At 34.1% G+C, this 18,403-nt stretch overlaps 1 protein-coding gene across 3 annotated transcripts in view; it reads left to right on the forward strand.

The window, feature by feature from the left end:
• TOX3 (TOX high mobility group box family member 3) overlaps nt 1-18,403 on the forward strand; it is a 128,518-nt gene that overhangs the window by 75,362 nt on the left and 34,753 nt on the right. For 2 of the 3 annotated variants that reach the window (XM_043985208.1, XM_043985207.1), the window contains exons 2-3: nt 11,514-11,580; nt 15,486-15,740. In XM_043985208.1, coding sequence (XP_043841143.1) covers nt 11,557-11,580; nt 15,486-15,740 — 279 coding nt within the window. In that variant the 5' untranslated portion in view covers nt 11,514-11,556. The remainder of the gene's footprint in view (nt 1-11,513; nt 11,581-15,485; nt 15,741-18,403) is intronic. The other variant, XM_043985209.1, reaches the window with a different exon arrangement.

Here is an 18,403-nt window from a genome sequence, read left to right on the forward strand (position 1 = left end):
TAAGAAAAGGAACCTCTGAGCATTAATCTGTGAGGGATCAGTTTTTTATTGCTTGGGAATTAATTAGACAACAAAGGTGAAACCAATTAGGGAAATAAGGAAGTAGAAATACAGATGAATAGTCTTAGAGCTAAGCTTAGTCTATTCGATCCCAGAGATTAAGCTGGTTTAAAGGGATTTAGGATTTTCCTTTATCAAACTCACTGAATCCCAAACTGCCCACCAGGCCACAAACCAGCACACCCAAGACTGAACACTAATCACATGCTCCTGAACTCCTCTCACTTGAGCACCACCAAGGCTAAGTTAACAGCCAGAGAGAACAAACTTCCGTTCCTGTCCTCACTTTTAAGTTGGCGTCCCCGAAGTTCCTCGTGTGTTCCTCCCCAAAAGGGGAGGTCCTTCAAAAGCTGCTTCAGTAGGATGCGCAATCTCTCAAATGATTCAGCTAAAACTTCTGATATTAATCTTTACCACAAATAATTTTTACCACAGTATAGTATTAAGATTACCAGGCTTAGAGTTAGGAAGACTCATTTTCTTCAGTTCAAACTTGGTCTCAGACACTTACTAGCTGTGTGACCCTCAGAAAGTCCTGTTTGCTTCAGTTTCTTCATCTGTAAAATGAGCTAAAGGAGGAAATGGAAGAACACTCCATTATCTTTGCCAAGAAAGCCACAAAGGGTGTTATGAAGAGTTGGACATGACTGAAAAATGATCGAGCAACAAGAACTAAAGAGAGAGGGGAACAACACAGAAGAGAATTTAGCTGTAGTGCAAATGGAAAGGCCTAGAAGTACAATAAGGTGAATGGAAAGAACCATGGGTCCTTAAAATGTGTCAGCATACCAAATGACTGGGGTTCTTGATGTTGTGATGGTAAATTCCAGTCCAGAGGATATAAGGATGGATTGGTAGGGAATATAATAAGCTCTGGTGGTTCTCTCCTCATGAGAAGGATTAGAAGTAGTGGCTCACAATCATCAAGCTGGTAAGAACTGAAACTTAGCTCTTCTTGCATTGACATTCCAGTTAGCTCTGGCAGGTCAAAAACCCTGGACACCCAGTTGAATCTCTAGGTGGTAAAGGAGAGAGAATGAATGAAAGGCAAAGGTGCCCCCATGGAACTTTTCTATGTAAAACATTGTGTCATCTACAAATAGGGATAAACTTATTCCCTTTTTGAAAATTACACACACACACACACACACACATATTTATATTTATATATTTTAAAATTGGAACTGTGATTTCATTGGTTTTATGAAACTTCCAGTGAGGAAACACCAGCTAGGTGGCCACATCTTCTTTGTAAGGTTTGGTCTTTAAGAGTTTTTTGTTAGACTGCCTGATAGCATACAGTTGTCATTTGTGGCTTTTAACCCAGTGTAATTCTTGTCCATATCATTCCATAAATCTTTCATGGAGGAAGGGAGGTTACATGACATGCTCAGGATCCACAGGGTCAGTTTGTGTCAGAGGCAAGCTTTTTCAAACCTTCCTGATTTCAAGTCTCACTCTCTGTCATCTTGCTGATTTCTATGCCTTTGCTTTTTTTCTCATTTTATTGCTTTTGCTAGCATTTCTACAACTATGTCAAAATATAGTGTAAAGAGTAGACATCCTTATTTTATCACTGCAGTTATTGGGAAAGCTTCTACTATTTTTGCATTGCAAATAATGTTACCTTTTGGTTTGAGATGCATGTTTTTAAATCTTATTTTTTAAAAGGGTTTTTTGTATTTATGATTTTCAGGAGTCTTTTAAAATCACAAATAAAATCTATTACCCTTTAATAGTCACACATATTTTGGATGCTACTTTTTTTTATACTACTTCTGAAACATAAATCATCATTGTCGGTATTCTTCCACTTCTCACACTCATCAGAGATTTTTCCACTATTTGGGTCACCTGTGATTTTGGTTCTTCTTAAATCGTAGCTTTATATGGTAGACAGTCATATGTCTTCAAAAGAAGAATAGTAAGGACTTTTGTGGCAGTGAGCAGCTTGTGAGCATTAAGAGTTGTGTTGCAAAATTTTCCAGATATGATCTAGCCTTTTTCTCCTCTTATTCCATTGATTCTGGTTAATTCTCCATCTAAGTGACTATCCAAGTTAACAGGTACTAATAAACTAACTCAGTAGGCTTACCCATCCAACTATATCTCATAATCTTGGAAATGATTTGTGTACTTGGCTTTTCCTGTGAAGATTGCTGTGCTATCTCTTCCAAGCACCTAATGCTATCTCTTCTGAGCACTTAATCATTGCATAGGCACCAGAGAATTCCATTGCTTACTATAATCATATACATACACACACACACATAAAATCTCAGAACACCCAGAAAACCTCACAATCCATAGGAATCCCTTTTCTTTTTCAATTTTGCAAAGGAAATGATAGTAGCAAATACCTTTGGCAAACTTACATTTAGGTCAAATTTATTTATTCTTTTTAAAGAATCTTTAGATTTTAAAAAGTTATTGTTAGTTATATCCATCAAGAAATCTTGCATGATTTTAACAGATGCATGAAAATTTTGTTGAAGTATCTTATTTTTTTTAATTTTTCTTTTTTTTAGTGAGGCAATTGGGGTTAAGTGACTTGCCCAGGGTCACACAGCTAGTGTTAAGTATCTGAGGCAGGCCAGATTTGACCTCAGGTACTCTGACACCAGGGTCGGTGCTCTATCCACTGTGCCACCTAGCTGCCCCGGAGAAGCATCTTTTATGTCATGTTTTACTTTGTTGAGTGAAATGCCTTTTTCTTGTGGGGCAGTGAGGGTTAAGTGACCTACCCAGGGTCACACAGCTTGTAAGTGTCAAGTGTCTGAGGTCAGATTTCAACTCAGGTTCTTCTGAATTCAGAGCCAGTGCTTTATCCACTGCACCACCTAGCTGCCCCCTCAAATGCCTTTTTCCAAAAAAATGAATAAACAAACAAAACTTGAATACTCCATTCCTCAGAATCAGTTCCATGAACATGAAGCTAAGTGCTATTTTATAGAATTTTTATAAAAAATAATCCTTGAAAATCTGCCTATTAACATTTTTATTAAGGATACTTTTTACTTGTTAATAAGTCACTATCGTAAATATATTTTAGAGATTAGAAAGGTTTATAGGCTAGTATATTAGTTGCCTTTTCCCACATAATACTTTTTCTTTTATATTTTTAGAGTCTTTTAAAAAATATCTTTTAAATAGATTCCTGACTAGCTTTAAAACTGCTACTCTGGGGGAAGCTAGGTGGCACATTGGATAGAGCACCAGCCCTGGAGTCAGGAGTACCTGAGTTCAAATCCAGTCTCAGACACTTGACAGTTACTAGCTGTGTGACCCTGGGCAAGTCACCTAACCCCAATTGCCTCACTAAAAAAAATTAAAACTGCTACTCTGAATATGAATTTATTTTGCATCTTTAGGTCCAATTATTCTTGACTTTATTTCTTAGTTTTAGTTGATGTGTCTAAGACTGAAAAACAAGACAATATTAATATAATTTTGGGATATATATATATATATATTTGGTGTGTTTTACCTGGAGGACAATAATATTTAAGTTGATTCACTTGGGCAGTTCTTCCACCAGTATAATTTCCCTCCATGTATTTTTACTCTATGATTTTTGTACACATTTTTTTTTCATACATCCTCCATGGAGGATCTACCCAATGTGATGAGTAATTTCCTATCAATCTTTTAAACTTCTGTGGGCATCAGGATAACATTTGGGCAGTCTGGACTGTTATTCTCTGATCCTAATCCCACTTTCTTTTCTGGTCATATATGTCTTTGGTTATGCCTTTTGTTCTGTGTCTTGAACAGAAGCCATCATTGATTGTGTACTGATACTAGTAATATCTTAATATCATGATAATAGCTTAATATCTTAAGATCTTATAAGAATTTTTCTTATGGATTTGATCTTATGGTCATGTGCACTGAAAAATAAATGGCTGGCAGATCATTGGAATCATAAACTGGACTAAATTTAGTTGTCTGGTAGGCTGCTTCTAGAATCGAAGTCTCCTTTCATTATGCTAGAATTTTTTTCCCTTTATTTTTTGCTAGAATTCTTATTAAGCAAAAATAACATTTTATAATAATTCATTAAATCAATAAATGTTACCATTTTGCTTTCCAAGAAAAGTAAAGAAAACAAAGTTACTGTGATATTACCTGTCATAGTTCAAAACAATTCTTTCATTAGACCTGAATCTGTTTCACAGACTCTACTTACTATTCCAATCTCTTTCACAGTGAATGTATATCATGTCCCAGTCCTTTCTCTTCTATTCCTTATACTCAAGACATTCTCCCTTATATGTGCTTGTGATATTATCCTTCTTGTTACAGGTCACTCCCAGATCTAAGCCCTGACCTAAGTTTCATATCTTCAGATGGTCTGTTGGACAGAAATAGCTGGGACGGTTATTTAATATCTCTGTAAAATGAAGAAATCAGACATGATCTCCAGGTTCCTTTGCAGCTCCGATATTCTTTGATTTTGTAGCTTACTACTATGTCAAATGCAGCATAACTGAAGCAAAACTCATCATTTCAGTTCAAAACCACTCTTCCTCAATGGCTGTGTTTCAGTGGTGCCATCATTTTCCATGTAGAACTCATGTTCCAGTTACCATATTTAGCTCCCTATACCTTCCTCTACCATATGTCTTTCACTCCAGTGCTTGGTGATCCCTCTATCCTCTATACTTCTATAGTATTTATACTTTGTAATGCTTAATTTGGCATTTAGCAGGTGTTAACTTGTCTTGTCATTTAACCTCTCTTTATGGCCTGTCAGTTGACCTAAATTGCCAGCCTCTTTTTATCCCCAGTGCCTCAAACTATGCCTTATTTATAACCTGATATCAATAAATATCTTCTGTGATGATGAAAACTCAAGGCAAATAAGAGTGCCCAAAACACATTGTCATGGGTATTTTTCTGCATATCTAATTTACTTCCATTCTCTCCCTCTGTGAATAAATGTTTTAGAATGTTCGTGTAGTCCTTTATCCACAACTTATTTAATGTCAGTCATGAATTGGGGCTGTCCTTTTCATGAAGACTGCCTTCATTTTGCTTTTTCTCTTAAGGAAGAAAGATCCAATAGCTTCAGTATCCTGTGGCATACATATTTGTTTTTCTCATTTTAAATGTGTGAGTTTTTAGGCATTTTTTTTCATATCACTCCTAACCAGCCCAGATGGTTATGTAATTCCACACACTCAAATGTGTCCAGACCATATAAATCTAAAGGCCTCCATATTTGGGTGGAATCCATATGTTTAGACATTGTTGTTGCTAGTGTGGTTCCACAGTGCTTGTTTAAACTCCAACATTAAAACTTGTCATTCTTACTTGGGCTAACTGCAGTGGTTTCAACACATAGCCATTGAAACCTTCCATCTCTCCCTCTTCTTTAAGGATCCTGCTCTTTCTTCTTTCATGACTTTTGAACCATGCTTCACCATGCAACAGTGCCTGCTTAGGAGGCAGAAGAATTTGTTGCTGGGGCCCCAGTGGTACCAGCAGAGGAAAGGTATGCCCACTATATCCACCATGCATTTGAAAGCACTCTTAAGATCCTCACATTCCACATCTACTCTGAATATTAGTTATGAATTGTAGCTATAAGTGTCAGGTTAGATTCTTACAAATATAAATTCCGCATTCATCAGTGGAAAGCAAACTGTATTTTAAAACTTTCATTTTCTTAAAATCTTAACATTATACCTGAATTACTATGGCATATTATAGAATTGTAGAATTTTATGAATTAGGAGAAAATTCAGAGTTTATCTAGGCCAACTCCATCCTGAATCCCCTCTAAAACAACCCAGACAGCATCTTTTTAAAGGACTTGAGTGATGGGAAACCTTACTACCTCCCATTGTTTAGACATTCTTATCGATATTGAACTTAAATATTTCTTCCTCTATCTTATGCCCATTTCTCCTCATTCTGGCCCCTGAGTTCAAGCAGAACAAGTTTTCTCACATGTCAGCCCTTTAGCTACTTGATAGTCTCATTTGAAGACATTAATCATACTGTCCCTAAGTCTGATTTCTAAACTCAAAAGAATCATGCCAAGTTCCTTAAACTCATCCCTATATAATATAGTTTAAGGATCTTCTCCATTCTGGTTACCCCCTTCTCACTGCTTCATCCCTGCCCCTGCATCTTTTTCAGCTTGTTAATATCATTATAAAAATGTGGTACTTAGAGTTAGACAGAACACTCTAGTTGCCTGACCAGAGTAGAATTGCAATAGAACTATTTATTCCTACATTCTGAATATTAATAATTTTAGCCACAACAATTAGTATCTCACTCCTGACATATCTTGGAACTTACTATTTTTAGCCAAAGTTTTGTATCAGTTATTTTTGAATCCCTCATTTTACATATTATTTTAATTTAACAAAACACTAATTTTGGGAGCAGCTAGGTGGCACAGTGGACAAAGCATCGGCCCTGGATTCAGGAAGACCTGAGTTCAAATCTGGCCTCAGACTCTTGACACTAGCTGTGTGACCCTGGGCAAGTTACTTAATACTCACTGCCCCACAACAAAACAAAACAAAACAAAAACCCCGCCAATTTTAGTAGCCTTCCTCAGGAGCCCTCAAACCTCAGCCATTACCTCCACCACCTTTATTAATTAGATATATAGAAGTGATGTGAAGAAGACATTAAAACCTCATTCCATAATATTAATATCTGTGTAATAACATGATATTTTTAACAGTATTCAAAATTTCTCTTTGTCTTACAATCTACTATGTTATTTTTACCATTTTGCTGCTAAAAATATAGCCCAAAGAGGGTTTATATTTTTCTGGAAGATTAAATAAATCCATTTGTTATGCTCTTAATAATACTACTTTATGATAAGAACCTACCACTTCTTTACACCAATACCAAAATAATTTTCATGAAAATTCTGTTGATTAGACTACTCAACTTGAAAAGACATTAGTCAAGTTTCTCATCTTTTAATTATGGCTTATTGGCTATCCTGCCCCACTTCCTAACTACTAGTTAGCTACACTTAGCAATCTCCATTAATTTCATTTGGCATTTCATTCAGTCATATAGACTGTGAACATGATGATATTTGGAAGGAAAAAAAAACATTAAGAGCCCATGGTGCTCATTCTTAATTGATGTCCTTATTGGACATTGTATTTGCCAGGGTTGTCATTATTGGTCAAGCAGAAAAATCACATCTGAACTACAATGGAAAATGTTCTGTGGAATTATTGAGATGCTTTTGTTGGGGTGTTCAAATGTATTTAGTTGAGTTATGTAATTAAGTCCTTGGAGATCACATATTTGGGGAGTAGATCTGTTGGGTCATATTAAAGTGAAAAGAATGGGTGACTACAAATGTGGGTTTTAAAAAAGTATCACAATTCTAGCTGTGTGACCCAAGCAAGTCACTTAACTCCAATTGCCTCACCAAAAAAAAAAAAAAAGTATCACAATCATTCCTTCATTCAGTAAACAATAAGTGCCTACTATGTACAAAGTGCTGTGCTAGGTGCTAGAGGATATACAATTGGGTTTTTTTGGCTAAAAAAAAACCCCACACATTACTTTCATTGGGTTTATTAGTCTATAGAGGATCGAACAAATGACTGTAGTAAGCAACATTACATAAAGGCATTCAAGGGTTCCAAAAAATGTGTCATGCAAGTTCTAATTGTTTTGTTGTTGTTGTTGTTTGTTTTTTGCAGGGCAATGAGGGTTAAATGACTTGCCCAGTGTCACGCAGATAGTAAGTGTCAAGTGTCTGAGGCCAGATTTGAACTCAGGTTTTCCTGAATCCAGGGCTGGTGTTTTATCCACTGTACCACCTAGCTGCCCCCACGAAGGTTTTTATTGACCAGGGAAATCTGGGAAAGCCTCCCGGAGGAGGTGACATTTTAGTTGAGTTTTAAATTAAAATAATAGTTATTAAGTAAAGATGGGGAAGGAGGATTTTTTAAGCAATGGAAATAGCTTGACATAAAGGTGGGTAAGTGTGGAGGCAACAGAGAGATCAATTTAACTGGAGGATAATAAATGTGGAAGGAAGGTAGAAAAGTCAGAATACCTCATTGTGACAGAAAAGTTTGAATTTTACTTGGGGGACAATAGGTAGTTACTGAAGATTTTCTGAGTAAAGGACTGCATGGCAAGAATTGATCTACTTGTATAAGGAATGGCTCTTTGGAAGTATTAAAGTGATGGAAGATGATGTTAAAATTCAGTTAACAGATCTGTAGTATAATGAAATCTGTGTTCCTCTTATAGTTGGGAACATTCTGCTTTACTTGATGTTAATCTACATTTTACTTGGAATATTACATTTTGACTTTTAAAGTTATAGGAGAGAACTTCAGAGGGTTGACCAGTGGATCTCAGAAAGAATATTTTGTGAAGGTTACTGCCCAGAAAGCCTGGAAATTGGCTCCATTAAGATGGTTTGAAATTGACAGCTTACAGTTTTTCCATGTATTTCATTCAGAAAGCTCATAAATTTTACATCTACAAAAAATAGCAATGCCAGCCACCTCTTCATAAATCTAATTTGAAGCAACCTTTGGGTTAGCTTTTCATAAAAAGGGTTTCAGGAGAGTTAAAGAAGATTGGCAGGAAAGGGCTTAGTGTTATGGCCAAAAATATTTAAATAAATTTTACAGTGATTTAAAATTGAACTAAGTGTGTGAGAAGTGAATTTTTCATGTTTGTGGATATTAAAAGATAAATAATAAATCATATGATGAATTATTGGATGTTAGGACACATTTCTTCACTAGGAGACATTGAAGTTAAGTTTGTTATTTGTAATATAATGTATTCAGAGATTTTACTGTCCATCAGAAATTAAAAATACACTACGCAGTTAAAATATTTTAAGTTAATTGTGATAATTTTTTTCTCCCAAAGGATCAATTTTTCTATTTCAGTGGATGCATGGTGTTTTGTTTTGCAGAAACAAATGGGATAGAATTAATAATAACATTTCAAAATGACAACTAAATGAAAATTTTAAAAATGACCACATGCACAGACACATTTCCATAACATATTGCCCTTGGTAATTGGACTTCAACACTAAAATTCATGACTCAGGTAAAGGTACAACAAAATAGGCCCGATTAAGTATAGGAAAGGATATTGACTGCAACAAGTTACTTTGTACAAACCATTTGAAGTATCTATTCTAAATTAAATATTTTACTAAAATAGACTAGAAACTAGACTTCTACTTAGAATGATTTATAACTGTTCCCGGCTGATCACAAAGTGTTTCTAAATTAAAAGCCATTAATTATAGCCTTATATAGATACAAAAGATATGCAAGAAGTGCTTTGTAATTCAAGCCAGCACTTCAGGTGAGAGCTTTTTAAATTACTTGGACCATTGGAGCCACCTGCTTGACTAAGTGGTGAGGGCCCCATGTTTCAGGACTCATCAGTGCATTGCAGTGTTAACATTGTTACTGATTTTTCTCATTTCTCCAGGGCAAATACTAATTAATGGATACAATTCACAGCTGATTAGCTGTAGTTTCTTCAGTAATTACATTCGCATACTAACTGTTCAGAAGAGGATTTCTAACCCAGTTCTTATTTCACTCGAAGCTTAATTTGTTTTTTGAATTGTTTAGGTCCTTAGGATAATAGCCATTTTATTTTCCTTTGTTGTTGTAGGTAGTATTAGATAATAAGTGAGTTTAATCTTAAAAATGCTCTTTGATAATGAGCTGTTTGCTTTAAATGGATTTCTAATTCACAGACAAAACCTACATTTAAATAACGTTAAAGTTGTGCTACAGGCTGAGGAAAGCCTAGTTACTATTGGGAACTGACATCAGAGTTTCACGTATAATATGCACTCAAAGCTGCAATTCTCATACATAGGAAAAGGTAAAGTTCAGAATGGAGTCATTTTGTTTCACTGAGATTATTGATTTATACAAATTTGGTGACGTAATCATGATTCCTCGATTTTCCTAAAGCTCTGTAAAAGTTAAAAAAATCTATATCTTTATCTATCTATCTAACTATATCTATATCTATGCTAAATCTCTGTTTAACCTTATTAAACATGTACTTCCACATTTCTTTAATGCTATTTATCCAAATATATTTGGCTACTCTTTGCTCTATCAGGGTCAGTCTGGTTTATTGTGTAAGGGAATATTTAGGTGTCTTTTTAAAGAGTGGATTTTTGCCTCTCTAGACCATAACAACTCCTTTGAAACCATTAGAGTCTTTCATGTAAATCCTACTTACTTCTTGGATCATTGACAAGATAAAGTGTATCATGTCAATCCAGCTTCTGTGCTTGAATTCTATACATTTAAGACAAAAGGCTAAGAAATCCCCCTTTAATGTTTGTTGGCATATTGGAAGTTGAGTTTTATTGTGAATAATTTGGGGTTTTTAAATTGCTAGCTTACAGTTTGTATTTAAAAGTAAATACATTTTTATAAGAAGGGGTACATATATTTCATCTCTTGAAGGCCAAAGCTATTTTTGACTTTGAGATGGTGAAAGGCAGATTTTTTTTAAAAGAACTTAGTTCATTTTTCTATATTTTTATTATTGCAGTGTTACCATATCGTGTAATATCACAATATGTAAAATAACTAAATAAACCATATTATCTCCTTAGGATTTAGAAACATTTCTACTCAAATGCAAATTTTATGTTTTGAGAGCAAACTCATAGAAATAAAGAGCTGATGATTGAAATGCTGACTGTGGTCTTATTTAGGGTAGTTTAAATGAGCTGCTATGACAGTGAATAAAAAATTAATGCTGTGTTCACAGATTTCAGCTTGTTCTTTTAAACTCTTGCCCATAATGCTGTGTTGGGGGGATTAAATATTAAAGTTTTCAACAGTTCTCATGGATATTGATACAGGTTTAAGTATTACACTGGGATGTTTTCTGATTCTGTCAGGCTTATTATTTATTTCAATTCATGCCATACCTCATTCACTGGAAAATAGAATCTGAGTACTGGGAATGAAATTTGATTTTCTTTAATTCACATTTTCGCCCTCACACTGGTGACATCTGTTCCTAAAAAGTAAGCTGCGAAATCCCAACATATATTAGAAATATGTCATGGTAGTGAACTTGGAATTTCTTTTCTTTCTCGCATTTGACAAATGCCATTTCAGTAAACAATGTACACTGGTGACCAATTAGCCAAATGCTTGTAATAGCTTCCATTCACTATTAGTCTCTGAGCAAGACTAAATGATTGTTGAATGCAATTCAGTCAGGTAAACTCCATACTTCAGTCTCTGTGGGAACTAACCAAAAATTTAGTGCTTTGAAATCTCATTAATATTTCACATTTGGTCACAGTAAAGCATGGTTTTATACAATAACACCAATGCATTTTCTAAAATAACACCTGAACATTCAGTAAATAACCCTGACTCTATATTATGTGGCATACTAACATGAGAAATCTATTTTTCTTTTAGTTTGGAAACAATAACAACTACATGAATATGACTGAAGCAAATAATGCCTTCCTTGCTGCCACGTGAGGTAAGTCTTTAAAAGTAATTTTTTTTTATATTTTGTTGTTTACTTATTAATTTTAATAGGCCTAGAATTGCAATGAGTATTACATTTGTAATATGAGAAAGGGAGCACAAAATAAGGACCATAATAAGAAATAAAATAGCCTGACATCTCCATTAGCTACAAGTCTGTTGTCTCATCACATACCAACAAGGGGTTAAAAAATGTGAATGATGAAAAAAGGCACAAACACAACAAGTACAACTATACCTGAACAGGTGCACATCTTGAAAATGGCTTTAGGTTTTCAATAGATTATGAGTTTTATTTGTATAGATAATTTAATTTTGGTTGGGATGGCCTGGGAAAGTATAGGGAAAAATCCCAACAGACAGCAGGGCTTATAGGGGATGCTTGTAGGGGATGATGTGGGTAGGCAATAAATAGTATGAGCAGAGCCACTTAAGTTTGCTCTGAAAACTGGGCTCAAGAGCAAGCCTGAGAAGGAATTACTGCAGCCCAGCTGGACCAGTGGTGACAATGTAAATGGACTTCAGTTTCATAGGCGGTGTAGGTAGAAGGAACTATGCTATTATTGCCCATCTTCCTTCTAGCATGCATGCAATGTATGTATGCACTATATGTGTTCATATATACATATATATGTATGCATACACAAGTCGTGTGTGTGTGTGTGTGTGTGATATTCTATATAAAAGCTTTTTTTGTTTTCCCAGCCATTCCAAAAGTACTTGATCCCTTGAAATGGGGGAGAAATACAAAAAAGTAAATGTTAGAAGTGTTGGAGTTTAATTTTAAAACACGGGAAAACATGAAAGTTAAATGGTTCCAAATGGAATGTTTCTCTTGTGATTTGTGTAATAGAAAGTTTTCATCTCCAAATATATTCAAAGATAGGAGGACTGAAGAAGCTTGACCCTGGAGATTGAAAGTACTAATGGCTTCATAAATGATCTTGGTATAGTGAACTGAATGATATAGAAGAAATTAACTTGGAGAATATGTTATAATAAATTTGAAATAGAATTAAGAGCCACTGTAAATTAATCATTTTTCACAATGACCACCATTTCTGTACCAAAGAAGACTGCTTAGATAAGGGAATATTGTTTGGCGTGAGCTTCAGTGTTGTTTGTAATAATGAACACCAACCCCATCTGTAAGGACAACATGATGTTTCATTCTGTAGAATTTTTTTTCCCTACATTTGAATCAAACATTGATGAAAGCTCTGTTGCCAGCAGCTGTTCAGAGACAATTTAATTCCAGCTGTGATAATTCACCGTGTCAGACATTGGCTGTTATATGTTGATTACAAACAGTTCTCCAGATTTGCATTTTTATCAAAAGGAACAAATTGTTTTGAATACATTTCAGTACAGATGGCATATTTAACCATGTACCTACTATTCTAACATGTACCATGATAAATATTGAAAAGTTAATAACTTTTAAAAAGTGACATCAGTGCCATCTCCAGTTCTTTATCTGAAGAGGACCACTGTAGTCTTTATTCAAAACACCGGAAGGATCGTTTGCTTAGAGGATAGTGCCCTCCATTATTTTGTAAATATAATTTCCCTTAATTCAGTGATTTATATTATTCTTTTTTCATAAGGTTAAATTATAACCCTAACTTCTTAATTATAGATGTTCAGTGTCATTAGTATTTTCTATAAATTCTAAATAATTTTGTGATGTTTTTCATGTGTCAAGGGTTTTCTTCTATTTTTACTAGGTTATTAAATTAAATTTTATATGTGTATATATATATATATATTTTTAAAAACAGCTTAACTTTAGAAGACACTATTATGTTACCTATTATAGCCGTACCAGATTTCTTTAAAAAAAAAGAAAGAAAAATTTAGACCATTATGACTATCTCACACAATAAATGTTGCAGAAAAATATAAAACAAATAAACAAACTGAGAGCTGGCCTTTAAAAGTGATCTCACTGTTCATCTTTTATTGAGGGAAAAAAAGTGACATAACTAAATGTTAATGCACTGCATTATGTAGTGTGTGCCTAATTTTGCAATTACTACATTAAAAGTGTATTATTTGGTTTTAGCATTTTAATGAGTGCCAGCTAATTCATTAAGACTTTAGGTTTGGATGTTATAAAGTGTAAATTGTGGTGCTTGAAACCAATCTCATTCTGATAGAAAAGACCCTGTAGATAACAGCACTATAGGCATTAGAATACCTTGTGGTTTGAATTTCGCACATTTGTTTTTTGTTTTCTGCCTATGTCATGATTATCCTGACCATTTTTAAAGCATCTTAAATATTTATTGAAATAATATTTCAAGTGTTAATTACAGTGGTAATGAAAACAGCCAAATGCCACATATCAAGAATGAGTGTTTATCCGTATTGTTAATGTGATATGTTAGATTTCATTAAGCAGTAATGGGGTAGCAAATGAGTCACAAATTACAGTTGCATCTGTTACTAGACCACATTAGTGCCAAAATAACTGCAAATGCAGCCATAGGGTTATGTTCATTAGCCAACCACTTTTGTGGCCAATCCATCCTTTTGTGTTTGTGAACTCAGGGTACCACAGTGAGAAAATTTACATCCTTGTTTGTTTGTTAGAATGAGGAAGAAAGAAAAACAAATCTTTAATATTGCTCCAGATTTCAGATGTAGAATTAAGCTCTATTGTTTTGCATCTATGGAGCCTAAAGAGTGTCAGATTGCCCTTCTGCAGGCTCTAGTAGTTTGGGACCTCATCATTTCTGGTGTGAGACCAATAATGACAGCTGACAGGTTCTATATGAAAGAAAAGGATTTTTCCCCCTGTGTTTGTTTCTATATTCTCTCAAGTGGTTATTAATTTATATCATCATTAACAGTTTGAAGGATGACAATTTTCAACAACTAATGAGATCTTTTATTTTTCATAACAGATTCAAATTAACTTTCATGGACTCACTCTTTCAGTTAATGTAAATGACAAAAAATATGTAACTGATTTTGAGTTATTAATAAGCACTAACCACAAAAAATGACCTACAGGTTTGTTTGTTTTTAAAGTTTCACCTTAGGATTTATGACTGATCCAGCTTACCAAGGCAGTCCTGATATATGTCAAATGAGCTCTAATTTTATCTTTTTAAAGAGGAAAATAAACATTTCTCCAGATGCTGAAAAATTTATATAAGCAAAATTCCATGGTGCTAAATAACAAAATAGTATTAGTATAATTTGGATGTCTTCAAGAAGCTGAAAATAATTGGTAGAAATTATTGTGATAAAAACCTATTGACTAATGTGTGTGTTTGTATGTGGAGTACTTTACTGTTCAAATTTATCATAAAAACTCACTGAAAGCCCATGATAATCCTTGTGTAAGTGTGTGCTACAAACAATGACTGCTTCCATTATACGTAGAGATATATCAACAAAGAAATAAAAATAATAATAATATCATATGGCTTATAAGTTGTGCCAGGAAGTAAAGATGTGTAATGTTCAGTGCTAGATTAATGTTGTGTGTGCACTACAAAATTGTCAGTATTTTATGAAGCATGAGAATAATGTCAGCTGTTTGTGCTGTTTCACTAACATATCAATAAAGTGGCAATTTGTTATATAGCCAAATCTAATGTAGCTGATGTTCCAACTAACAACAAAGACAGATGTTGCTAATTAAGTACGCATTAAAAAACTGTTAATACTGATACTCCATTAAAACCATATGATAATGAGACTTAAATCTTTAATCAGAATGATCAGCAAAACTTTATGTATGTAAATTTGTGCTTAAGATGTTTTCATTTGAGAAATAAATATTTAGTCAAGATATGAATGTTTCAGTTCAAAATTATTATTCTGTCCAGCAGGAAGATACATAAATAGACTATTACAATATAAAAGATTTTGGTTTCCTTTTAGCAGACATTCCATACTCCAAGCCTTGGGGATGAAGAGTTTGAAATTCCACCAATCACTCCACCTCCAGAGTCAGACCCTACCTTGGGAATGTCAGATGTACTGTTACCCTTTCAAGGCCTCAGTGATCCACTTCCTGCACAAGGAAATGAATTTACACCTCAGTTTCCTCCTCAAAGCTTGGATCTTCCTTCTATTACAATATCAAGAAACCTCGTGGAACAGGATGGTGTAATCCATGGCAGTGGATTGCATATGGTAGGCACTACATTTTGAAAACAATTAATACATATTAACATAACATTCTTTTTATAGTAATTGCAAAGCTGTTATATACTATTTGATATTATCTAGCTCTCTAGAGATTTGGCTAGTCATTAGTAGCACTACTTGAACTTAAAAGCTCTAGATTTCTTGTGGCTTCATGTTTTATTGTATTTGAATAGAATAAAAGGCTGGTAAAATTTGCATAATTAATAGATGTTTTGGGGACAAATATGGTCAAGTATTTCTTGGAATCCATATATGATTCTTTAAGAAACTATATAAATATGGTGGAAAGAAGGCTCAATTGGCAAACTTGGGTTTTTGCTTCCTGTAGTGCCCTTTTCTTACTTGCTGTGCTCATGTGACTTTGGGTATGGCATTTAATTTCTCTAAGTCTGTTTCCTTATCTGTAAAGTTGTGCTAAATATATTTGTTTTCAGGGATTAATAGGAGGATCAAATGAGAAAATGTATTTGGTGGTGATGGGATAGGGTGTGGGAAAGTAAGAAGAGGCAACCCCTATCTTTTGATTTATATTGTAGCTGTACTTGAATGGGTATTTGCTGCTTAAATAACTATGAGAAATGGAAAGACTAAGTTAGCTAGCTAATTTTTCTCTGGCAGTCATTTTATACTCTGGTATTTAAAGAAGTGGCTTTGCCCTTCCTCAAATGGAAGATAAATCTGTGATAAAGGGAACAAGGGAAAGAGGAAAAGTAATTGCAAACAAGCAGCTGAGGAGAATGCATCACCAGTTATGGTGTGAAATTTACCTTATTGTCTTAGGTCTTATCATAGATATTGAATGAAACACCAGAGAGCTGTCTGATTAGTAATGAGGTAATTCTTTGATATATTTTTGTTGGTAGGCAATTATAGTCAGAGATCACCAGTCAGTCGACTCAGTTTATTGAAGTCTTTAGTTGGGATCCTCTCACCACCCCCTGCACTAGAATTGTACGTAATGCATGTATGGTAGGCATAGTAGTAAGCAGACATTAAAAGGTATGGTTAATAGTTAAGTGACTTTTATTTTGGTAAAATGAAGCAGATGTATTAATTTAACAACAACCTCAAAATCAGGATCATATTGCTTATTTACTTTTTTTTGGAAATATCAAGACTGTGACAGTGATGTTCATTGGTTTTATTAGTTAACGGGATTATTCTAGGTAACTGTAAAGTTTGTAGCAGATTATTCATGTGTACAGATTCAGTGTGCTTTCTGAAATATGTCAGTTTTCCTCAAAAGAATTGCTATATCATCATTTCTTTTGAATTATGATCTTTGTAGGCTTGAGTTGAATAGGGGGGCAGGAAGAAAGAATGTGACTGATAGTTGTTAAAATTGTCAAAGAAATTCCTTATGGCCATACATAATCATCTCCTTTAGATTACTTACATTTTGTTCTCTGACAATGAAATTGAAATTTTTGTCCTTCCTTTCTCGTCAACCAGGCTTGCAATGTTGTTCTTGTAGAATAATAAAAATAAAAAGGGTGTTTAGTCACGAAGGGAGTAAGTTGACTACGGTTCATTCGTTATTCAAATATACATAGTATTGTTCATTTAAATTATGGAAACAGTTAGGGTACTATGTCATTTATGCTAAAAATGTGTACTTTATTAAACTGGTAAATATTTATTAATAATATAAGAATCTGTCTTTAAATTAAACATCTGATGAATTACCTTGCCTTAGAGCTATAAAACCTTTATTACTGCTATAAAAAAGTGTAAAGGAGGCATTTTGACTATGAAATTTCATTTCATGGTCAATTGAATTTACTATATTGGAAAGAACTAAAGATGGGGCCATAAAATAATTATGATATTCATATACACTTAAAGAACAATGCTTTCATGTACTGGTATTGGAATAGTACTCAATTTTCAATGCTTCATTGGCAACATATTGCTAATCATGAAAGCACTTGAACTATTTCATTGTTTTTGAAAAGGATAGGTTCTTTAGCTATGTATAGACTACTGTGGCAGTATCAGTATGGACCACATCAAATTTATTGGTCATTTTTAAGCTTTGCTGAACCAGAATGATATTTATTTTAGCTTGAAACAAACTAATCTTGTTGAAAAGTCTAGTAGAATTTCACCTTGAAGAAATGTCATGGGATTTTAAATCACAAATGTTGGAAAAAATAAAATGTACTTGGACAGAATTATGATGAATACAGTGTCGTTGGCTTTGTTCTATGTACTACCTGACATGTTCACCTATAAACTTGAATGCAGAATCGCCAGAGGCATGGTTAAAAATAGGTTATGTCAAGGTTCTTCTATATCTCCCTTAGGGTACTGAGTTGGCTAGCTACATCATAATACTCCATAGCAGCCTCCTTGTATATTTCCCCTAGGAAGGCCACCAGTAAAATAATAAATAATGCCTTACATCATGCACTTGATTTCTGAACATGTGTTTGGATATTCCATCCCAGATTTGAGCAATAACTCTATTATTGAAATGAATATGGTTGTCTCTTAGTGTATTGTTATGATGAATTTATTCTCTTATGAGAAGAAAATAGGCTTATTTACGATGTGTTGAATGAGCTTCCTGACATTTCATTGTTTTTTCTTTAAAAGGAGTGAGTTTTTCTCATTACTTATTAGCTTCATTCTTATTGACAACAAGC

This window comes from Dromiciops gliroides, chromosome 2, assembly GCF_019393635.1.
Source record: "Dromiciops gliroides isolate mDroGli1 chromosome 2, mDroGli1.pri, whole genome shotgun sequence".
NCBI lineage: Eukaryota > Metazoa > Chordata > Mammalia > Microbiotheria > Microbiotheriidae > Dromiciops > Dromiciops gliroides.